We start from the raw sequence: 25933 nt of genomic DNA, 5'->3' as shown, positions 1-25933 counted from the left end.
TCTTATTTCATTTTCCAGGAGTGTAAATACAAACTGGTAACTCAAGAGGATTGGTTGCTTTTATTCAGATACACCGTATAGGAGTACTGTTTGGTACAGGTGTGTAGTCTCGGTTGAGCAAAGTTCGCTTTGGCCTCTGGCTAGTGCGGGCGCTGGTCAGCAGACTGGCAGGCTCGGTCGCAGCAGAAAGGGCGAGGCGGTCGGCGTCAGAGGTGGCCGGTGTGCTGGTGGATCCACTCGACGTAGAGCGAGACGTCTGCGAACGCCGCGGGCAGGCCCCTGGAGGCGCACGGCTTGAGCGACCACGAGACCACGCCCACCTGCACGCCGCCAGACACCAGCAGCGGGCCGCCCGAGTCACCCTGCCGGACACAAGCCGCTCTCAGTGGACAATAAACGTGGCCGCACTCTAGGAACACATGCTGTGGGGTGCGAAAGCTGAATATCTGTGTAGAGAATGGCTCTACACAACAATGTTAAATGTAGCTAGGTGAAATAAACCCACATCCTCTGCTACTGCTATTAATATAAAAGCGTTTCTTTTTCTTTCTTTTGCTTACTTGACATATACACCATGTATATAGGGTGGTCCATTGATCGTGACGGGGTCAAATATCTCACGAATTAAGCGTCAAACGAAAAAACTACAAAGAATGAAACTTGTCTAGGTTGAAGAGGGAAACCAGATGGCGCTATGGTTGGCCCGTTAGATGTCGCAGCCATAGCTCATACGAATATCAACTGCGTTTTTAAAAAATAGGAACCCCCGTTTTTTATTACATATTCGTGAAGTACGTAAAGAAATATGAATGTTTTAATTGGAGCACTTTTTTCGCTTTGTGACAGATGTTGCTGTAATACTCACAAACATATGGCTCACAATTTTAGACGAACAGTTGGTAACAGGTAGGTTTCTTAAATTAAAATTCAGAATGTAGGTAAGTTTGAAAATTTTATTGCGGTTGTTCCAATGTGATACATGTACCTTTGTGAACTTATCATTTCTGAGAACGCATGCTGTTACAGCATGATTATCTCTAAATACCACATTAATGCAATAAATGCTCAAAATGATGTCCGTGAACGTCAATGCATTTGGCAATACGTGTAACGACATTCCTCTCAACAGCGAGTAGTTCGCCCTCCGTAATGTTCGCACATGCATTGACAATGCGCTGACGAATGTTTTCAGGCGTTGTCGGTGGATCACGATAGCAAATATTCGTCAACTTTCCCCACAGAAAGAAATCCGGAGACGTCAGGTCCGGTGAACGTGCGGGCCTTGGTATGGTGCTTCGACGACCAATCCACCTGTCATTAAATATGCTATTCAATAGCGCTTCAACCGCACGCGAGCTATGTGCCAGTACAGTTGGAAGTACATAGCCATTCTGTCATGCAGTGAAACATCTTGTAGTAGCATCGGTAGAACATTACGTAGGAAATCAGCGTACATTGCACCATTTAGATTGCCATCGATAAAATGGGGGCCAATTATCCTTCCTCCCATAATACCGCACCATATATTAACCCGCCAAGGTCGCTGATGTTCCACTTGTCGCACCCATCGTGGATTTTTCGTTGCCTCAGTAGGGCATATTGTGCCGGTTTACGTTACCGCTGTTGGTGAATGACGCTTCGTCGCTAAATATAACGCGAGCAAAAAATCTGTCATCGTCCAACCATAGCGCCATCTGGTTTCCCCCTTCAAGCTAGACGAGTTTCCTTCTTTGTAGTTTTTTCGTTTGATGCTTATTTCGTGAGATATTTGGCCCGGTCACGATCAATGGACCACCCTGTATATACAACAGCATCAACCGTGTACAGTTCCATGGAGCTTTCGAGGATATCTGTAGGTCATTATTAGAGGTTATTAAAAATAGCGTGATCCATTATGACGGATATGTATAATAATTCTGTGGAATTTCTGTGTTTCATAAACAACAAGCCCAAGGCGATAAACACTGTACCAATCACCGTCTGCAACAACAACATAAAGTACCAAAGTAAGTTCATGGTGCCGTGGCTGGCCTAAACTCTCCAGATACCCTTTGGTCTTTCCGGCCGACCGCTGAGGCGCGCTGCGGGAGGGACGCCACTCACCGTGCACTGCCCCCTGCCGCCCTCTGGGGCGCCGGCGCAGAGGTTGGTAGGGTTGAGCGCGCCGTCCAGGACACGGTAGCAGTCACTGAGCGAGTACACAGACACCTCGGCCACCTGCAGCCGGTCCATCACCACGCCGCTGTTGGTCTGCAGTAACACAGGCATAAGCTGCAACAATCTCCTCGAGATCTGAAACCTCTACATTTCAACAAGCAGTTGGTAACTGCAGAGAAATTTACTAACTATAGGTGTATACACTGAAGCTTCAGAGGAACTGGTTTTTCCAAGGTGGCTTCCGTCAACTCCCCCTCCCGGATGATGTGCTCTCTCCCTCCATTTACCCCCCCCCCCCCCCATCAACTCTGATCCTCACTCCCCTCCTCTCCTTTGTCCTTTTCCCGGGCTCCCTCTTCCCCTCCCCCCCTCCACACCTTTGTCCTTTTCCCGGGCTCCCTCTTCCCCTCCCCCCCCCCCCTTCATAACGTTTTTTCCCTGCAGGTGTTGACAGATGTGAAAATTACCGAACTATCTGTTTAATAAGTCACAGCTGCAAAATACTAACACGAATTATTTACAGACGAATGGAAAAACTGGTAGAAGCCGACCTCAGGGAAGATCAGTTGGGATTCTGCAGAAATGTTGGAACACGTGAGGCAATACTGACCTTACGACTTATCGTAGAAGAAAGATTAAGGAAAGGCAAACCTACGTTTCTAGCATTTGTAGACTTGGAGAAAGCTTTTGACAATGTTGACTGGAATAATCTCTTTCAAATTCTAAAGGTGGCAGGCGTAAAATACAGGGAGCGAAAGGCTATTTACAATTTGTACAGAAACCAGATGGCAGTTATAAGAGTTGAGGGGTATGAAAGGGAAGCAGTGGTTGGGAAGGGAGTGAGACAGGGTTGAGCCTATCGCCGATGTTATTCAATCTGTATATTGAGCTAGCAATAAATGAAACAAAAGAAAAATTCGGAGTAGGTATTAAAATCCATGGAGAAGAAATAAAAACTTTGAGGTTCGCCGATGACATTGTAATTGTGTCAGAGACAGCAAAGGACTTGGAAGAGCAGTTGAACGGAATGGACAGTGTCTTGAAAGGAGGATATAAGATGAACAACAACAAAAGCAGAACAAGGATAATGGAATGTAGTCTAATTAAGTCAGGTGATGCTGAGGGAATTAGATTAGGAAATGAGACACTTAAAGTAGTAAAGGAGTTTTGCTATCTGGGGGGCAAAATAACTGCTGATGGTCGAAGTAGAGAGGATATAAAATGTATACTGGCAATGGCAAGGAAAGTGTTTCTGAAGAAGAGAAATTTGTTATCATTGAGTATAGATTTAAGTGTCAGGAAGTCATTTCTGAAAGTATTTGTATGGAGTGTAGCCATGTATGGAAGTGAAACATGGACGATAAATAGTTTGGACAAGACGAGAATAGAAGCTTTCGAAATGTGGTGCTACAGAAGAATGTTGAATATTAGGTGGGTAGATCGCATAACTAATGAGGAGGTATTGAATAGGATTGGGGAGAAGAGAAGTTTGTGGCACAACTTGACTAGAAGAAGGGATCGGTTGGTAGGACACGCCCTGAGGCATCAAGGGATCACAAATTCAGCATTGGAGGGCAGCATGGAGAGTAAAAATCGTAGAGGGAGACCAAGAGATGAATACACTAAGCAGATTCAGAAGGATGTAGGTTGCAGTAGGTACTGGGAGATGAAGGAGCTTGCACAGGATAGATTAGCATGGAGAGCTGCATCAAACCAGTCTCAGGACTGAAGACCACAACAACAACCACAACAACAACATATCCTCTCTCTGCTTCCCTTCTTTCCCCCGAGTCCTTTTGCGTTTTCCTTCCTCTGCCTTTCCGCATTCCCTCTCGCGTCTACACTGCCCTCCCCTTCTGAGTCCTCTCCCTTCGACGTCGTCCCCTCCCCCCAACCTTTCGTTTTTTTCTCTCCTTACCCCCCTTTTTCTTCCCCCTCCTCTATTCAGGTCCCCCCTCGCATCTACCCTTGCCTGTGGAGTGTCATTTTCGTGCCGTCCTTTTAGTGCAGTGTTCCTAGTGATTGTTAAGTGTTGTACGTCTTTTCCGCAGTGTTGCGAACGGACATCATGCTGTTGCAGATTTTTTTTATATCTCTTGCGAACAGAATCCAGACTGTCGCCGCGTTTTTTTTAATTGTCCGTCTACTTTTCCCTGTCTGCTTCCTGCGTATTTTATTATCATCGCCCACCATTAGTTTTATTTTTCAACTTTACACAATTTTCCGCCGTTTTACATTTTACGTCACCGTTTTATCGCCTGTTTTTCTTGTTTCTTATCTTCTTATGTTTTAAAAATTCTGTAGGCTGAAGAGCGGCGTACTAAGCTGCTGCCAGCCCACCCCTTCGGGGGGAATCGAAATCCAATAAAGGAAAAAAAAAAAAAGGAACTGGTATAGGCTTGCGTATTCAAATATAGAGATATGGAAACGGCGCTGCGATCGCAACGTCTATATAAGACGACAACTGTCTGCCATAGTTGTTAGATAGGTTACTGCTGCTACAATGGCACGTTATCAACATTTAAGTGAGTTTGTATGTGTGTAGACGGTGCACGAGCGATGAGACACAGCATCTCCGAGGTAGCGAATGAAGTGGGGTTCTTCCCGTACGACCATTCCACGAGTGTACCGTGAATACCAGGGAGCCGGTAAAACATCAAATCTCCGACATCGCTGCGGCCGAAAAAAATCCTGCAAGAACGGGACTAATGACGACTGAAGCGAATCGTTCAGCGTGACAGAAGTGCACCCCTTCCGCAAATTGCTAATTGCTGCAAAGCTGACTCCTGGGCTTTCAAAAAGTGTCAGCACGCGACATCCATGGACCATGAATGTCAGCAGGAGACTGTTCAAGCTTATGGAGGCTCTATAGTGGTGCGCAGCGTGTGCAGTTGGAGTGATATGGGACCTCTGACATGGGACACGTACGTAAGCATCTTGTCTGATCATCTACATCCTTTCATGTCCATTGTGCATTCCGACGCACTTGGGCAATTCCAGCAGGGCAATGTGACATCCCAAACGTCCAGCATTGCTACGTAGTGGCTCCAGGAACACTCGTCTGAGTTTAAACACTTCCGCTGGCCGCCGACCTCCGCAGACATGAACGTTACAGTGTATATGTCACCACCTCCTCATACTCTCACGGATTTATGGAAAGCCCTGCAGGATTCATGGTGTCAGTTCCCTCCACCACTATTTCAGGCATTTGCCGCGTCCGTGCCACGTCGTGTGGCGGCACTTCGGAGTGCTCGCGGGGGCTCTACACGATAATAGGCTTGTGTACCAATATCTTTGGCTCTTCAGGGTGTACCACCTAGAACCTGCACCGCAACACCACGAGTATTGCGGAAATGGGAAGTGCTACTGCTGTGCGATTTCACAGAACACATTAGTTGTCAGAAGCTTTGTACTTCTAGCCAATAAGCAGATTGTAATAATAAACTACTGGCCATTAAAATTGCTACACCAAGAAGAAATGCAGATGATAAACGAGTATTCACTGGACAAATATATTATACTAGAACTGACATTTGATTACATTTTCACGCAATTTCGGTGCATAGATCCTGAGAAATCAGTACCCAGAACAACCACCTCTGGCCGTAATAATGTCCTTGATACGCCTGGGCATTGAGCCAAACAGAGCTTGGATGGCGTGTACAGGTACATCTACCCATGCAGCTTCAACACTATACCACAGTTCATCAAAAGTAGTGACTGGCGTATTGTGACGAGCCAGTTCCTCGGCCACCATTGACCAGACGTTTTCAATTGGTGAGAGATCTGGAGAATGTGCTGGCTAGGGCAGCAGTCGAACATTTTCTGTATCCAGAAAAACCCGTACAGGACCTGCAACATGCGGTAGTGCATTATTCTGCTGAAAATTAGGGTTTCGCAGGTTTCGAATGAAGGGTGGAGCCACGGGTCGCAACACATCTGAAATGTAACGTCCACTGTTCAAAGTGCCGTCAATGCGAACGAGTGGTGACCGAGACGTGTACCCAATGGCATCCCATACCATCACGCCGGGTGATACGCCAGTATGGCGATGACGAATACACGCTTCCAATGTGCGCTCACCGCGATGTCTCCAAACACGGATGCGACCATCATGATGCTGTAAACAGAACCTGGATTCATCCGAAAAAATGACGTTTTGCCATTCGTGCACCCAGTTTCGTCGTTGAGTACACCATCGCAGGCGCTCCTGCCTGCGATGCAGCGTCAAGGGTAACCGCAGCCACGGTCTCCGAGCTGATAGTCCATGCTGCTGCAAATGTCGTCGAACTGTTCGTGCAGATGGTTGTTTTCTTGAAAACGTCCCCATCTGTTGACTCAGGAATCGAGACGTGGCTGCACGATCCGTTACAATCATGCGGATAAGATGACTGTCATTTCGACTGCTAGTGATACAAGGCCGTTGGGATCCAGCACTGCGTTCCGTTTCACCAGGCAGCGCCGGTCAACTGCTGTTTGTGTATGAGAAATCGGTTGGAAACTATCCTCGTGTCAGCACGTTTTAGGTGTCGCCACCGGTGCCAACCTTGTGTGAATGCTCTGAAAAGCTAATCATTTGCATATCACAGTGTCTTCTTCCCGTTGGTTAAATTTCGCCTCTGTAGCACGTCAGCTTCGTGGTGTAGCAGTTTTAATGGCCAGTAGTGTATTCAAAAAATGTATTTTTAGAGAAAACATAGACTTTTATAAGTGGAACAATAGCTATTGACAATAACAAACTAAAAGTAGGATAAATTACAATATCAGTGGTGTTAGTTGCAGGATTCAAGTGCGAAAAGTTTGCGAAATATCGTATTTTGAAAAGTTTCCACACCGACACTTGTTTGTGCCAATCAACCTGTGCAATTGCTAGGTACAATGTTCATATATTTACTTACAGTGTGCTTGTGTTTTCCTTGAGTGCACTGCGACTTGCTATTCAATGTGCGACACTCCAAGCAGGAGGTCGTGAGTGTACAATGGAATTTACCAACCCAGAAAAAGCCTACATGCTCATTGTGTACGGAGACTGTTGAAGAATGCGTTCTTGTATGTTGTATGAGGCAAGATACCCCAATAGACGCTAACCATCTCGGTAATTATTTATCAGCCTCTTCAATCAGTTATGTGAAAGTAGTAGTATAACACCTAGACAACGTAACAGAAGGAAACAAGTGACTACAGAAGAGATGAAATTAATGTTCTTGCTGTTGTTGCAGTTGATCCCAATGTTAGTTCCCTCGGAATCGCACGAGAAAGTGGCATCAGTCAGGCAAGTGTCCTATGAATTCTGCATCGACACAGATTCCATCCCTATCACGTCTCTCTCCATCAAGAGCTGCATGGAACCCATTATGAGAATTGTCTTTACTTCTGTACATGAGCATTACAACAGGACTCCAGATGTATCATGTTTCTTCAGCCCCAGGCTGTGGCTAAGCCATGTCTCGGCAATATCCTTTCTTTCAGGAGCGCTAGTTCTGCAAGGTTCGCAGAAAAGCTTCTGTAAATTTTGGAAGGTAGGAAACGAGGTACTGGCAGAAGTAAAGCTATGAGGACGAGGCGTGAGTCGTCCATGGGTAGCTCAGTATGTAGAGCACTTGCCCGCGAAAGGCAAAGGTCCCGAGTTCGAGTCTCGGTCCGGCACACAGTTTTAATCTGCCAGGAAGTTTCATATCATGTTTCTTGTTCAGTGATGAAGCCACATCTACCAAACATGGCCAAGTAAGCCGCCAAAACATGCGCTGGTGGTCTGTTGACAATACCATTTGGCTTACCCAGGTGGAACGTCAGTATCCAAGGAGTGTTAATGCCTGGTGTGGGATATTGGATCATCAGCTCACACGCCCGTTTTTCATGGGCGAAACACTGAACTCGCATAAGTATCGCAGCTTCATAAGAGACCATCTCCCACGGACGCTAGAAAAAGTTCTTCTGCAGACTACGAGGCACCTGTGGTACCAACATGATGGCTGTCCAGCCCGCAGTGCACGAAGTACATCATGTCTTCACGAATTGTTTCCATCTCGTTGGATAGGGCGCAGAGAACCTGTACCTTGGCTGACCCGTTCCCCGCATACAAGAACATGCAGACTACACTCGATGATAAACAACGACGTATTACTGCAACCTACTCGGACATATTCGCTTAAAAGCTAGCACGTCTGCAGTGGTCGTGTCAAACCAGACTTGAAATGTGTGTTGGCGCTGCCGGTGGTCATTTTGAACATAACCTGTGATTGTCAGTTGTGTCGTTATTGGCCAGGAGTCACAGAACTAATGCATGCATTGGGGGCGTTGTTCTTCAGCGTGTGCTAGCACATGTACTGTTCAAGAGTCGGTGTGGGAAACTTTCAATATCCGATATCTCGTGCAAATGGTTCAAATGGCTCTGAGCACTATAGGACTTAACATCTGAGGTCATCAGTCCCCTAGAACTTAGAACTACTTAAACCTAACTGACCTAAGCTCATCACACACATCCATGCCCGGGTCTGGATTCGAACTTGCGACCATAGCGGTCGCGCGGTTCCAGAATGAGGCGCCTAGAACCGCTCGGCCACACCGGCCGGCCGATATCTCGTAAACGACTCGCACTAGAATCCTGCGAGAAACGACACTGACATTCTAACTTACCCTACTTTGAAATTTTTAATGTCAATAGGCATTGTTCCATTTAAAAAAGTGTATGTTTGCACAAAAAATACACTTTCTTTATTATTACCGTCTAATGATTGCCTAACAATACGATCTCTGACTAACAATCCATTGGAAACCGCACATCAAAACCACTTTCCATTTCCATAATATTTGCAGTGCAAGTTTTCGGGATTCATCATACATGAATCCCGAAAACTTGCACTGCAGAAGTATCCGGACATCCCCAAAAACATACGTTTTCCATATCGGATGCATTGTGCTGCCACTTACTGCCAGGTACTCCATATAGGCGACCTCAGTAGTCATTAGACATCGTGAGAGAGCAGAATGGAGCGCTCTGCGGAACTCACGAACTTCGAACGTGGTCAGGTGATTGGGTGTCACTTGTGTCATACGCCTGTACGCGAGATTTCGACACTTCTAAACATCCCTAGGTCCGCTGTTTCCGATGTGACAGTGAAGTGGAAACGTGAAGGGGCACGTACAGCACAAAAGCGTACAGGCCGACCTCGTCTGTTGACTGACGGAGAGAGCTGACAGTTGAAGAGGATCGTAATGCGTAATAGGCAGACACCTATCCAGACCATCACACAGGAATTCCCAACTGCATCAGGATCCACTGCAAGTACTATGACCGTTAGGTCAGAAAACTCATGTTCGAATGGCTGCTCATAAGCCACACATCATGCCGGTAAATGCCTCACTTGGTGTAAGGAGCGTAAACATTGGATGGTTTAACAATGGAAAAACGTGGTGTGGAGTGACAAATCACAGTACACAATGTGGCAATGCGATGGCAGGGTGTGGGTATGGCGAATGCCTGGTGAACGTCATCTGCCAATGTGTGTAGTGTGAAACACCCCCGTCATGTCCTTTACTGGATTCTGCGTGATTTACCTAAGCCGCCAAAAAGTTAATTATCATGTTTATATGACCGTGTGCTTAATGGATGTAAGGCTATCGGTTTTTCTTCTGTGGCTTCGGGGGTATTTCAACCGAGTGTGGCTGTCCTGAGACGGAACAGATAATGATTGAAAGTTTGTCTATTATTAAAGATCATAAAAGTTGCGATGTACAAATTGATATGTATTTTCTACTAACACACAAATTCTGAGGCAGTTGCTACCTTCGCCTTACACGTCTAATTACTGTTATATCTTTTACTGGTTGATGATTTAAAGTACTTCGTCACACGCAATGATGATGGTTAACATTCACAACAGTCCTCACTGCAATCCATGGTTGTTGCTGGCCGACGCGGAAACGTAATTCGGCACTTGTCACTTTTGGTTTCATATCACTCACGAATCGGTATCGATGAGGGTCAACCCCACGACGATCAGGCGTACGCGCTCATTTGTCATACTCCAATGAATTCACCGTTTACTACTCACTCGACCACCATTCTTGCCCGTCTCTCCCGTTCTACTGCTTACTCGACACTAATCTCACTGCCTCCTGCATCGCTCGACAATCGACTTCTGTCTGCTATCGACCTGGATGTCGGATACTAATATCTATGTTCGTGGGATCACGGATCCCTCACAAGTGGCAACAATAAAATTCGGAGGCGGTGGTGTTATGGTGTGGTCGTGTTTTTCATGGAGGGGGCTTGCACCCCTTGTTGTTTTGAGTGCCACTATCACAGCACAGGCCTACATTAATGTTTTAAGCACCTTCTTGCTTCCCACTGTTGAAGAGCAATTCGGGGATTGCAAAGTATGCTAGTAAAAAAAAAAAAAAAAAAAATCGCACGAAATCATGATTTTTTCAAAAATGTTAATTTTAAGTTCGAACTTTTTCATAATTGCTGAAAACCTGTACGCATATGTTTATCGCTGTCAGCTATTAACAGAGAATGACTCTTACAAGGGGAGGCCGCCAATTGTGAAATTCAGATTCGATTCATACTGCGCATTATAAAAGCTCATGGCCAGAGATGTAATGTGGCAAAGCACCAAGATGCACTTCTCAGCCGTTGTCGAGAAAATCGACAGTTAAAAGAAACCGTTGCTGTGAAATACTCTCTACGATTAATGATTTTCTACAGTGTCATAGCGCAGCGGTAAGCGCTGGGGTTCGTAATCCGAAGGTCGCCGGATCGAATCTCGCGCCATGCAATATTTTTTTATTATTAGTTTTTTGCAATTCAAATATATATATATATATATATATATATATATATATATATATATATATATATAAAAACTATTAATAAATTGCTTATGCATGTTGGTGAAGGCGGATCGCTCTCCAATTGTACCGTCTCCATTTTTCCGTTTGTTTAACAGGGTGTACCAAAGCTGTCCCGTCCGCACTGATTTTCGATAATGTTACAAGTTGCGCTAGGGACCACATCTACCTTCTTTCGAAGTTAGCAGGCAACTACGCTGTTATGGGGCGGCTCGTTTCGGCCCATTCAACATCTGTCCTTCAAGTGTAACGAGCGAGTAACGGAGTTTATATTTCATACCTGCCACAGCAAGTTTGTGTTCGTGGGGTCTCTATTCTAATTCGAACGTTTGACTTACGCTATACGTATTCGTTTCTACGTCTTCCGTTAACTATACGTGGTTAACATTATGAAGACAATTAATAACATTTGTGAAATACAACATAATGACGTTCGAAGTCGCCAGTTTTTCCACGACAAACGACTTCCCACAACTTATTATATGCATAATTGTTGCAACTGATTGTCGGGAATTATATATATATATATATATATATATATATATATATATATATATATATATATATATATATATATATATATATGAATTACAAAAAACAAATACTGCCGGCCGAAGTGGCCGTGCGGTTAAAGGCGCTGCAGTCTGGAACCGCAAGACCGCTACGGTCGCAGGTTCGAATCCTGCCTCGGGCATGGATGTGTGTGATGTCCTTAGGTTAGTTAGGTTTAACTAGTTCTAAGTTCTAGGGGACTAATGACCTCAGCAGTTGAGTCCCATAGTGCTCAGAGCCATTTGAACCATTTTTGAAAACAAATACTAAAAAAAAAGTTGCATGGAGCGAAATTCGATCCGGCGACCTTCGGATTACGAACCCGAGCGCTTACCGCTGCACCACCACGCTGTAGAAAATTAGTAATCGTAGAGAGTATTTCACCGCAACGGTTTCTTTTAACTGTCGATTTTCTCGACAACGGCTGAGAAGTGCATCTTGGTGCTTTGCCACATTACACCTCTGGCCATGAGCTTTTATTATGCGCAGTATGAATCGAATCTGAATTTCACAATTGGCGGCCTCCCCTTGTTAGACTAAAATTAGCTTAAATACTAAAACGTTGTGACTTGCAGAAGGTGTACCTCAGTGACGCAAGCAATCTCCATTATCCTTTTGGATGCTCCCATTGGTGTAACGTCACCCAAGTGTGCCGTCACACATGGAAACCATGTGTATAAAGGGGAACAGTAGTGGCAGGCACGGCTTCCCGCATCGCGCCGCCAGTTGACGGACAATGCGGCTGCCTCCCCTCCCACGCACACCGCCTGCGTAACGCTCCGTGAGCATGCATGCGGCGCCTACCCCTGAATGCAGGCTCCCGCATCCGTGTGGGCACTCGCGCATACAGCGTTCTGCCGCACGGCTAGTAAGCCACGCGTCCAGGTGCGCCCGAAACCGCCGCTGCAGTTACTCACACACACGAGCAGACTCATCCAGACCTCAGGAAGCTCTCCAAACCCGACGACAATGTGCATCGTTCGTTTACGGGTTTTGACGAAACTTCCTGGCAGATGATAAACGTATACCGTATCGGGGTTCGAATGTGGAAGCATGCCTTTAGCGGACAATACCCCTACCAAGTAAGATATCCACGTTCATGACCCGCCGTCACAGGTTCACTTCTGCCAGTTACTTTCCTTTCATTTCAGACTTCACAGACGTTCTCCTGTTGTAGCCCTGTATACAGTTTTCCATGTGTCAGGAAGATTAAAGCTGGAGAATTGAAGTTTCTGGAAACAGTCCCCAAGGCTGAGATTAAACCATTTCTCCACAGTTTCCTTTCTTCGAAAATAACGTGAGTGTGCCATGTTCAAAGATTGGACACATCCTCATTCCCTCATATGACGAGAAGTGAAAAATGTAATCCACCCTGGAACATTGTCGGTTTGGTTGTCCAGATGTGGGGAGGCATAATACTGCAAAGATGCACTGACCTTCAAATCTTTGAACACGATATACACACTGGTTAACGTTATTCTGACACTGTCCCCCTTCCCCATGTGCTACTTTTCAGAAGTGCATTAAGCCCCTACTTCATTTTTATGGATGAACACAAGTAATCACATCGAACAGCGCAGGTAGAGGAGATCTTGGAACGAGACGATACTCAGCGAATTGGTTGGCCTGCCCCGACCCCGAACTTACATGGCATCGAGCACGTATGAGATGCGGTGGGGAGACGTTTGCGGCACATGTACAGGCGCCAACGACCATACAATTATCAGCCACGCTCGTGGAGAAATGGAACGCCCTACCACAGAAACATCTTACCAACCTTGTGGCCAGTATGGTATCACTCTGCAGAGCAAGCATTGCTGTCCGTGTTGCTCAAGCACCCCGTCAACAACCAAGTCCCGACTTTCGTAATGTCCAGCAGACCATCATGAATGATGGTGTCTTCAATGTAATTATTGTGTTTCAGTATAATTTCTGACTATTCCTCAAGCAGTCGAATATTCCCTCCGCATAGCTAACGCTAAAAAAAATTATAAGTTTCGTAAACTGAATTCGATGTTGTTATTGATCATTCCTCAGCTGTCTTCACCGGACAGACGTACCAAATAATCTTTACTGTGGAGCACATGTTCACTGAATAGACGTACGAAATAATCTTTACTTTCTGATGTCCCTGCAGACATAGTTCTGCGACGGTATGGATAACAAAAGCATCACAGTGTTGATAAATCTCAGACAAATTCACCGTGAAACTTTTGTGGTATACCGACCAAATGCATTGTCGTCTCCAGTCGCAGTGAAATGGTACCAACAGTTTGACCAAGGTCGCATATACGCGGGTGACGCTGATCTGGAAAAAACGCCGTCCACATCGACCACAGTGTCAGGGAATTGAGGAACTTATTCGCAGTAATCTTAGATTTTTCGACGATGAGGACGTTCACTCAACGGATCTCGAATGACTCCATGACTAAGGAGCGGATTCCTATCGTCGATGAACTCAACCATTGGTACATCTTTCAGAGCACTCTTGACAGAGTCTTGGTGACTGTGTTGAAAAACACCTTCACGTATATGTGCCAATTTGAAATGCCGTGCAGCATTCAATAAAAGTTACGAGGCCTGCCATAATATTGTGTACCTTACTTTTTTGAAGTTCCCTCGTGCTAGAGGATATAAATTCCTTCGCATGTAAGCTGCACGAAAACCAGCAAAATGATTTTCGTTTAGATACCTTCAGTCATTAGCCACTAATGTCCGCCCCCGATAGCTGAGTGGTTAGCGCGACAGAATGTCAATCCTAAGGGCCCGTGTTCGATTTCCGTGTGGGTCGAAGATTTTCTCCGATCAGGGACTGGGTGTTGTGTTTTCCTAATCATCATCATTCCATCCCCATCGACGCGCAGGTCGCCGAAGTGGCGTCAAATCGAAAAACTCGCACCCGGCAAACGGTCTACCCGACGGGAGGCCCTAGTCACACATCTACTCTGTTAGCCACTAATACAGCAAATAATTAAATAACTATAACATTTACTAATACGTACAGCGTGATTTTTTTTTCCAATGTGTACGAACTCGAGGGATTGATCGATGAGAGCAAACGGAACAAAAAAAGTCTAATGAACTTATGTCCGGAAATGCATAGTTTCCATGCTAGATACCATTTATTCACTCATACATTGATACAGAGACTGCAGTCTAAGACGTGCTATACTATGCAGCCACAGTTACAGTATGTGATGAACAGTGTCAAAGGCAGCAGGAATACGCTGCTCCAGTGTCTCCACATCTGGAATAGGCTCTGCATACAAGATACTTTTGAGACGGCCCCATAACCAGAAATCGCACGAGTTGAGATCCGGTGAAAGAGCTGGCCGTGTAACTGGACCCCTCCTCCGATTCATCTACCAGGAAATACATGATTGTAATTCTTCCGGACCCCAGCGGGGAAGTGGCTGTAGCACCATCAGGCAGCAGCAACGTAACCCTTCGAATCATCAATGGCACTTCTTCCAGCAGGGGAGGCAAATTCACCCGCATGAAACGCCGATGGCTCCAGCCTGGTACCAAAATACGATCGCCAATTATACCGGCCCACACATTCCGGTTGCACCGATGCTGATGATTCGCTGTCACCATACCTTGGGGGTTCTGCATACTACCCCACAGACGACTGTTACCAAAGCTGAAATAGCACTCCGCCTAGTTGGCCTCATCTGTGAATAGGGAGGCGCTACAGTCTGGAACCGCGCGACCGCTACGGTCGCAGGTTCGAATCCTGCTTCGGGCATGGATGTGTGTGATGTCCTTAGGTTAGTTAGGTTTAAGTAGTTCTAAGTTCTAGGGGACTGATGACCTTAGAAGTTAAGTCCCATGGTGCTCAGAGCCATTTGAACCATTGTGAATAGGATGGATGACACAAATCCCGAAATCGTGGTCTCCTGATGAAGAAACCGGTGACGAAACTACTTCTGATGTGGAAAATCTGTCGCTAGTGAGCCCTGCACTTGCTATAAGTGATAAGGGCAGTAATAATTGTCATCGAGAACGTTGCATACGCTCGTCTGGCTTACCCTGTACTGGTGGACCAACTGCCTGGCAATGACACGGCGGTCGCCTTACACAGTATTAATCACATTTTCCTCCAAGTCTGATGTCCGACCATTTCGGGTACGTTCTTCACGATTTCCTGCTGCCTGAAATGACTCTGTCTCAGACAAATGGCAAAACACTGTTGCAATCATTGAATACTGTGGCTATTGTTTGCGTACAACGCTGAATCACATCCACTACAAGGTGAGTCATCAAGAGAAGTGAATCGGACACATTACCAATTACTATGGCAGGAGAGGGCGCTAGAGCATGACGTATGAGGAACAGTAGCACCCTCTAGGTGGAAACCACGCACACTGTAACTGTGGCTGAATGATACAGGGCGTATTAGACCGCTGTCGCTGTAACGAAGTATGATTGAATCTATGGTCTCTAGCATGGAAACCATGCATTTCCGGACGTAAGTTCATTAGAACGTTTTTGTTCTGTGTACTCTCATCGATCAATCCCTAGAGTTTGAACACGGTGGAAAAAATCGCCTTATATATAATTTAACCGTTCTAACTTTCTAAAACTCAAAAAGACGCACTTCAAAACTCAGCTTAAAAAAAGTGGTCTATGCCTTGTGAAACTGTGTGGCTCTGACCAGTCTTCCATCTTCCGCTTGGTGACAGCTTGATTTACTACTGATTCACTGGTTAAGTGAAACTGAAATGAGTAAATCCTCTCGGAACGTAAACATCGTCGAAAATAAAATCCTACAGGGGCTATGGAGAGCGGCGTGTGTCACTACTTACGTAGGCGTAGCCCCATCCCATGACGAGCGCAGAGGTGCCCGCGCTGACTGCCTGCTGGGGACCCGGCAGCGAGACAGGACGCAGTTCAGCGCCCAGTTCCAGCGGCGACTCCAGCTGGAACACACAGACACGCCCACACAGTCCTCACGTACTACTGCCTCTCTCAAAAGACATGACACATCATGTTACACAGTATGCTTACGATTTCTTTTTACTGTACAGGCATTCTATTACGACACTGTAACGCAGCCGTCAGGATTTACTACTTGTACACCACGTACAACTAGGAATAAATGACCGTGAGCACATGGGACTCCCAATGCCATGCTAAAACAAAGGCTTTGTAAGCGCACACACCAGAAGCATTCTGCTTCCGTGAAAGCCATTTTGAAAATTTATTCATAAGATTAATGGAAGGGTGACGTAAGTACAGCCAATGATTTAGTGATCTCCAGCACTGCATTTATGCAATAAAAGATTTACTTATCAACAGAAAAGCATTCACACGCACATTCACACAACCTACGGGTGCTATTTGTTTATTAAGGTCCGACTGGTAGCAAAATGGAGACCACAGTGAAAATGCCATGAAGCTTTGCACAGACCTGTTGGACAGTACAGTATCTGTAGTGTGCCCGTAGATCGCATCACGTCGCTTTTTTCAGTTCCGAACGCACAATGAGCACTAAAGACACCCATGAGACGGTATCTCCTGCTAAGTATGTTGAGAGATTTTACCTTCATGCCTCCCACATAACGTGTCGTACATTTCCTTCTTCATGACAGTTCTCGGTCGCACACTGCAGGGGCAATGAAGACACTCCAGCAGCGTTTTCCATGGGAAGTATTGAACATCCATCAGTTCGGACTTGGCTCCCACTGATTTTCATCTCAGCTCACAAGAACCACTGGCTATGAAGATAACGTTTTGGCACAGACAATGAGCAGCAGACAGCGCAGAGACTGGCGGAAAGCATAGGCGGACGCCTTCTATTACTTGGGTACTGGAAAGTTGGTACAACGATACAGCGAATGTCTAAGGCGGTTGAAATGTGGAGCTAATTGGGTTCCACCCCTGCATGCAGTTTCATTTTCCAAGGGACGATGGCATCTACCACCAGGACAACGCGACGTGTCACACAGCTCGCAGTGGACGTGAATGGTTCTACGAGCACCAGGATGAGTTTACCATACTCCCCAGGCCACCAAACTCCCCGGATTTAAAGCAATCGAGAATCTGTGGCACGGTCTCGATCGGGATGTAGGCGAAATGGATCATCAGCCGAGGAATTCTGCGTAGCTGGTCACAGTACTGGAATTCTCATGGCTGCACATCCATGGCGGTACCTTCCAGATCATCAATGACTCTCTTTCTGTACGTCTTACAGCGGTACGCGCTGCAAAACTTGGTTATTCAGTCACATTAATGTGACTGGGCAGTGTATAATGACACAGGTATGTTTTAGATATCACAGCACCATTACACATACACTCATGCTCATAAATTAAGAATAATGCTGATACATGGTGAAACAACGCTCTGGTGGGCGGTCTGCGGGTTTAAATCGCCTCGGGATATGACCATGTGGTGCATTCGACCTGCGGTCATCGCACGGTGGCGCTGCCAGCAGTCCGCATACGCAGAGGTGTGTTGGTGCATGCCGGCCGGAGTGGCCGAGCGGTTAAAGGCGCTACAGTCTGGAACCGCACGACCGCTACGGTCGCAGGTTCGAATCCTGCCTCGGGCATGGATGTGTGTGATGTCCTTAGGTTAGTTAGGTTTAAGTAGTTCTAAGTCCTAGGGGACTTATGACCACAGCAGTTGAGTCCCATAGTGCTCAGAGCCATTTGAACCATTTTTTTGTTGGTGCATCTCAGAGTGCGGTGCAGCGAGTAAGTGTTCAGACGTTTTCAGACGTGCTAACGGTGACTGCGTGTTGAAAATGGCTCAAAGAACACATATTGGTGACGTTATGAGGGGTAGAACACTAGGGCGACTGGAGGCTGCTCAAACACAGCTGGTCGTAGCACGGGCCCTCCGTGTGCCACAGAGTGTGATCTCAAGATTGTGGCAACGATTCCAGCAGACAGGAAACGTGTCCAGGCGCTACAGTACGGGATGTCCCCGCTACGGTCGCAGGTTCGAATCCTGCCTAGGGCATGGATGTGTGTGATGTCCTTAGGTTAGTTAGGTTTAAGTAGTTCTAAGTTCTAGGGGACTGATGACCTCAGAAGTTAAGTCCCATAGTGCTCAGAGCCATTTGAACCATTTGAACGGGATGTCCACGGTGTAAAACACCACAAGAAGACCGATATCTCACCATCAGTGCCCGCAGACGCCCACGGAGTACCGCAGGTAGCCTTGCTCGGGACCTTACCGCAGCCACTGGAACAGTTGTCTTCAGACACACAGTCTACAGACTACTGAACAGACATGGTTTATTCGCCTGGAGACCTGCAAGGTGCGTTCCACTGACCCCTGGTCACAGGAAAGCTCTGAAAGCCTGGTGTGAAGGACACAGTACATGGTCATTGGAACAGTGGTCCCAGGTCATGTTCAAGGACGAGTCCAGGTATAGTCTGAACAGTGATTCTCTCCGGGTTTTCATCTGGTGTGAACCAGGAATCAAATACCAGCCCCTTAATGTACTTGAAAGGGACCTTTATGGAGGTGGTAGTTTGATGGTGTGGGGTGGGATTATGATCGGTGCACGTACACCCCTGCATGTCTTTGACAGAGGAACTGTAACAGGTCAGGTGTACCAGGACGTCATTTTGCACCAGTATGTCCGCGTTTTCAGGGGTGCAGTGGGTCCCACCATCCTCCTGGTGGATGATAACGAACGGCCCCACCGAGCTGCCATCGTTGAGGAGTACCTTGAAACAGAAGATATCAGGCGAATGGAGTGGCCTGCCTGTTCTCCAGACCTAAGCACCAGCTATGACGTCTGGGATGCTCTCGGTCGACGTATCGCTGCACGTCTTCAAACCCCCAGAACTCTTCAGGAGCTCCGACAGGCACTGGTTCAAGAGTGGGAGGCTATACCCCAGCAGCTGCTCGACCACCTTATCCAGAGTATGCCAACCCGTTGTGCGGCCTGTGTACGTGTTATCATATCCCATATTGATGTTTGGGTACATGCGCAGTAAACAGTGGCGTTTTGTAGCACATGCGTTTTGGGATGGTTTTCTCAACTTATCACCAATACCGTGGACTTACAGATCTCTGTCGTGTGTCCCCTATGTGCCTATGCTATTAGCGCCAGTTTTGTGTATTGCCACGGTGTGTGGCACCACATTCTGCAATTATCCTTAATTTATGAGCATGAGTGTACATACATACACAATGCACATATACAGAGAGAGAGAGAGAGAGAGAGAAGGCGGGGAGGGGGGGGGGGAGGAGAAAAAAAGGTATTTCTTCGAAAACCATATTACAACCAACATATGCCTTTCTTAGGTGACAAGCATTCGCAAGAGACAAAGCTTAATGCGTGACAACGCTGCAAACTCTCACTGTCGGTATAAGTGTAAACTGTACTAACCGACGGTGGCTCGAAAGCAAAGCCGGGAGCTGATCGCCTGAAGACATAGCGAAATTCGACGTATGAGTCGAACTATGGGTGGGCAGAGAGTCCTCACACCGTATGGAGACGAGCACGGAGATAAACACAAACACATCCAGCACGAACGACTGGCATTACGAGTAGAACACGTGAGGCAAAGGCCAGGTCCGAAGTAGCTGAAACCAACGCCGGGCCAGGCCTATCACCACTGACAAGTAAGTACCTGGTGGTCGCAATTAAATTGCAGGTACTGACAAAGGTCGAGTGTGGGCTGTAATTATCATATTGCAGCAAAACTTGATAGATATTTGTGGGGATGTGGGCAGAAAAGTTCAAACACGTGAGAAAGGTATAATGTTAATAATGAAATAAACTGGCGGTTACGCAGTTTACTACGTATGAGCACCGGAAACACCGACGAGATGCTGGACAGCGCCAGATTTGCACCTGGTTGCCAAAATCGGAATTAATTTTTTTCTAGAGTAAACGGTTTCCGCAACAACGCGATAACACATCTACCATGTGTCGATGCCATTGGATCTTCATTAGTAAGCACTAATCATAACCACCCATACCTGAGTCAGTGGTTCTGCCCATGCCACGCTTCGCATGTGCCCTACATGACAGCATTCTGTACTATTCCGCTACGACATCCAGGCCAGCTCATATGATTCCAACCAGCCGGCCTCCGGCGGGGGTATTAAATTATGAATTCGAACCTACAAATCTGTGACCTGGCGAATCATATATATTTCCAAAGGTAAAGTATTTAAGGATGTAATTGTTTTTCAAGCTACATACATCAACTGCAAATTATTTTCTTCTGCCTCTCTTCTTGCATTTTTATTTTCCAGACCAATATACTACACAAACATACGAGAAGCAGATTATTCTGCAAGAGCTGGTTTCGTCATCCACAACTGACAACTGATTATCCCTCTGTTATAAATTAATTTATCTTTCTTTTTATGTCAGTGATAAGAGTAATCACACTTGAGACAGAAGAAATTCGCGATATTGAGTTCTTTATTGCAGGAGTGACATCATAATCTTACACCTATCAGTATCTATGAAGCTCTTACGACGAGAATAACAATCAGATATAGGACATATTCATCGATACCGTAAAACACTATCTCCCTATCTTAGTACCATATCTTTAATTTTATCCTTACCATTAACCTCAGTTTGAAACTACTTGCAGTTCGATTTTATCGAAAGAATAGACGACGTTCACCACCACTGCTTTAACAAAAACGTCAAAGTACCCATGGTAGCTGATATAATTTAGCACAGCCTGAACTACAGATATACTAAGCGTGATAGCGCTGCTATTAACACACAATACTAATATTTGAGAAGAGACTCAAAATGCTCAAATGTGTGTGAAATCTTATGGGACTTAACTGCTAAGGTCCATCAGTCCCTAAGCTTACACACTACTTAACCTAAATTATCCTAAGGACAAACACACCTACCCATGCCCGAGGGAGGACTCGAACCTCCGCCGGGACCAGCCGCACAGTGCATGACTGCAGCGCCTGAGACCGCTCGGCTAATCCCGTGCGGCAGAAGAGAATCAGGCATTGATTCATTCATACGTTGTTCTCCTCCTGAAAAGAAAACTAAGCACCATTTGGCGAGGAGAAAAACTATTGTACCGAGGAACTCCTATATACCTTGCAGTAAAGATGGACAGCTCACTTACATTCAAGCCCACAGCGAAGAAAGCCCCACTGCACAGAACATCATCAGTAAACTCACAGGAACCTCCTGGGGCGCTCCATCAATAGCTCTTCGAACTTCTGCCCCGACACTATATTTCTCTGCAAGAGAATATTCTGCACCAGTCTGGCAAAATTATGAACGTGCCAAACAAGTTGATACAGCCTTGAACGAGGCTGGACACCTTGTGAAAGGCTGTCAACGACCAACTCCTGGCAGTAAACTGGACCAAATTGTGACTGTAGCACCACTGGTATGTGCAGTAAGGCGCTGCAGAAGTGGAAAAGAAGTAAGAGATCTAATTAGTACAGACAATAGATGCCGTGAGCACGTTGCGAGCCAAGGGTGCCCACTCGATCGAGGAAAAGCCGCTGGGGAGGGATCAAACAGGAAGTTCTGAACGAGAAAAAGTTGTAATGCTCAGAACGTCTCCTCCAAAGGCATACGGTTCGCACCTCGAAGTCTAGTGGCTAGCATTGCTGCCTCTGGATCACGGGGTCCCGGGTTCCCGGGTTCGATTCCCAGCCGGGTCTGGGATTTTCTCCGCCCACGGGCTGAGTGTTTGTGTTGTCTTCATCATTTCATCATCATTCGGGAAAGTGGCGAGATTGGACTGTGCAAAGATTGGGAATTTGTACAGGCGCAGTTGAGCGCCCCACAAGGAAAATATCATCATCCAAAGATACAGTACGTGAAGAGGGAAGGTGCCGGCAGTCAACAAGCAGCCACATGATGTCATAAAGACAAAATGGTTCAAAGGACTCTGACCACAATTGGACTTATCTGATGAGGTCATCAGTCCCCTAGAAATTAGAACTACTTAAACCTAACTAACCTAAGGACATTACACACATCCATGCCCGAGGCAGGATTCGAACCTGCGACCGTAGCGGTCACACGGTTCCAAACTGTAGCGCCTAGAACCGCTCGGCCAGTGGGCCGGCGTCACAAGATATTTTGCAAGTGATCGATACATCGCGCCAACATCACACAAGTCGCCCACGCTTGTATGTAACGCTGACTGAGTCATGTGATGAGATAAAGCGGTTAATTTACTGACTCGTGTGTGTGCCTATTTAAATTGGACCTAACTTATTTTGTATTGATAAGTTGTACATAATATGAACAAATGTAAAGTTTTGTCTGCTTTATTAGTTTGAATTTACTACATTTTTGGCGCCTGGAATGGGGTCATTTGTATTTCAGTTCCTAAGTTTACTACATTTTGGTGCCCAGAGTGCGGTCATGGAAGTTCTACATTTCAAAGATGTTTCTAGACGCAGCCAACAGAAATAATGAGATTGGTCTTCCTTGAAGTACGTCATAAGTTTCTACAGAGGGTATTTATCTTATCTGAATCATAATTTGTTTATATCTATTTACAGTATTGCTTATTTCTTTGTGTTATGTACTATTTTCATTTACGTGTACTGTGGAACATCTGAGGGAAATCGCTGAGTCACTTTCAAGTTTTTCGTTTAACAAATTGTTTACATATTTTCTGCATTGTGAATATATCTTCATTTCTTCTAACAGATCCATTTTATGCCCTTTATTTAGTTGATGGAGTACTTGGACATTTTTCTCTACTTTTCCAAACTGGTGACCTGTAATGTGTGATGTTGTGTGTGTGTGTGTTTGTGTGTGTGTGTGTGTGTGTGTGTGTGTGTGCAGGCAGGCTTTAATGTGCTCTGTAAAACTGGGTTGAAATCTCGCCCTCTTTGTCCTAGGCAGAACATGGAGCATTCCTCGCATCGTACTTTGTATATTCCAGATGCTGAGTACGGGTCATGAGTGTACTTTACATGAAATATTACTTTGTGGTTTTTGAAAATATTTGCAATTTTCTGTGGTATACTGATAATCTATGGAGCGCTAGATATACACTTTTTATCTTTCTTTGTGTGGTGTTTGTGTCTCGACTGCGTCGGCTACAGAAGTAGTAAAGTCATTGGCAACCGCGGTCTATTTCACCATGATATTTCTTTACCTGTTGCATGTTTTCTTGATTCAAAGACTATTTTCCCTATTTAGCACTGAGCTATGGGCTGCCTGTTTATGGACGTTTGGGTGACATGAGGTTACACGGATTGTGACTATTTAGTAGCAGAAATGTTACTTATAGGAGAGTAATCCCAAAAGTAAGGTCTCCTAGTTTTTTTTATAATTACATAGACCTGTTTATTTCGACAGTGTTTTACAACAGTTTACAGTTGAACATTAGCTATTTTTCGACATAATCACCATTTCTGTCGATGCGTTTTTGTAGGCGCTGTGGCAGTTTTTGTATGCCCATGTAATACCAGCTCGCCGCCACGCTGTTCAGAAAGTTATGAACCTCTTCTTTCACCTCGTCGTCGGAGCTGAATCCCAGTGGTCATAAAGTCGACCAACAATACCCCTTTCCGATTCCAAAAATCGGTTGTCATAACTTTACCGGCAGACTGTGTTTGGATTTCCGCGGCTTTGGCGAGGAAGGATGCCGCCACTGGCTTCATTGTAGCTTGGTCTCAGGTGTAAAATTGTGTGCCCAGATTTCGTCACCCGTAACAATTGAGTCCAGAAAGTTGTTCTGTTCGGCTGCAAGGCGGTTAAGAAATGCGCGGGAAGCATCAACTCGTTGCCGCATATGGTCTTCAGTCAGCATGCGTGGCACCCTCCGGTAGTTCAATGTTTCCATTAAAATACTGTGAGCGGTGCTTCGGGAAACCTCAGAGATCATCCAGGGTGATCCGCCGATCTTCAACACTGTCTCCTCAGAAATTTACGGTCTCCGGCTCCTTTGCTCGTCGTGAATTTCGGGCCGACCAGCTGCAAACTCTCTGCACCACTTACGAACATTTTTGACATCCATGCACGACTCACCATACACCTCCGTCAGTTGGCGATGTATTTCAATCGATGTAGTGCCCTTTGCGTTCAAAAACCGAATATCTGCGCGCAATTCTCATTTGGCGGTAACATCCAACGGGAGCTCCATTCTCAACGGATACCAAGCCAAGACTGAGCGCCTCAGCGCGGCGTGCGCATGTTTACACACAGCGCGTGAAGCACTCTTCATAACAGTGTGACCAACTGCCACACAAACAGAGTTCTTTACTTATAAAAAAATAGGAGACCTTACTTTGGGATTACCCTTGTAAACAAACCCATAGTTTGTAGGTAATTTGGACATCAGGGTCTTTCCCAAAAGTTCCCAGAAGGAATTCTTTTAATCATTTATTCAGTATCAGTTTACAATCTTTCTAGAACTTTTCAAAGTACGCTTCCCCTGCTTCGATGCACCACTGCTAACGCTTCATCCTAAAAGTGAAGGCGCCCTGGAAGTCGTCAACGGGAATCTCCTTCAGTGGGTCGTCGAAACTGCTTTTACCGCTACCAGCGTCCCATTCAGAGTCCCTTTCGCGGTTTCTTTAATCCTTGGGAACAGAAAGAAGTCTGCTGGTGCCAGATCGGGGCTTCAGGATGGCTGGGGCAGCGTTGCCACACCCATTTCGACCAGCAACTCGGGGACAATGAACGCAGTGTGGCTTGACTCATTTTCATGGTGCACAATACAATTGTTGCAAATTTTTTTTTGCAGAGGTCGAACCCCGTTTGCGAAACAGTTTGAACACTTCACAATAACACTCCTTGTTCCCTGTTTATCCTCAAGGTACGAATTCACTGTGAACCAAACCTTTTCTGTCACAAAACACGATGACCTTTGGCTTGATTCGCAATTTGCTCATCCCTGCTTGCCTCAGGCGAGGAGACTCCTAGATGTGCCACTCGCTACTCTAAAGTTTTGTTTCCGAATCGCACTCAAAAATCCAAATCTCGTTGCCTCTGATCACTGTGTCCAAAAATTCTTGGTCCGTTTCGTAGCGCTCATGCAATTCCTGGCACAGCAACAAACACCGCTCTTTCATCTCACTCGACAGGATTTTTGACACCATTTTCGTGTAGACTTTCCTCATTTCAAAATCCTCAGTTAAAATGCGGTGAATTTTCTGTTTGAGTTCTCATGTACTGATTGATGGGAAGCAAGTTGTTGTGTCGGTCGGTCCGTGGCTGTCCCCTGGATGGGTTCCGACGGATCAAGTGTAGCTGGGCTCACCACCTGTCTCGCCGAAGTGAACGAGGGCAAACCGGCCTCCCTGGAGGCTTCTGAGTGCTATCGGTGTTTAGTTATCTGTTTTAGCTAGTTAAAATTTAAGGCGTACGTTTATTTTTCGTTTTTCTTAAAAATTTTGCAAAATTAATTCTGAAATTTATCTTTCGAGGTTCATC

At 45.9% G+C, this 25933-nt stretch overlaps 1 protein-coding gene across 1 annotated transcript in view; it reads right to left on the bottom strand.

The window, feature by feature from the left end:
* Positions 1-206: 206 nt before the first annotated feature.
* The window catches only part of LOC126481758 (trypsin-1-like), a 127126-nt gene continuing 101399 nt past the window's right edge, over positions 207-25933 (bottom strand). The window contains exons 5-7 of the mRNA XM_050105713.1: positions 16371-16484; positions 2104-2250; positions 207-362 (exon numbers count right to left, since the gene is read on the bottom strand). Coding sequence (XP_049961670.1) covers positions 207-362; positions 2104-2250; positions 16371-16484 — 417 coding nt within the window. The remainder of the gene's footprint in view (positions 363-2103; positions 2251-16370; positions 16485-25933) is intronic.

The sequence above is a fragment of the Schistocerca serialis genome, chromosome 5, assembly GCF_023864345.2.
Source record: "Schistocerca serialis cubense isolate TAMUIC-IGC-003099 chromosome 5, iqSchSeri2.2, whole genome shotgun sequence".
NCBI lineage: Eukaryota > Metazoa > Arthropoda > Insecta > Orthoptera > Acrididae > Schistocerca > Schistocerca serialis.
The sequence above is the reverse complement of the archived record's forward strand: the minus strand, read 5'-3'. Positions and strand labels throughout refer to the sequence as shown.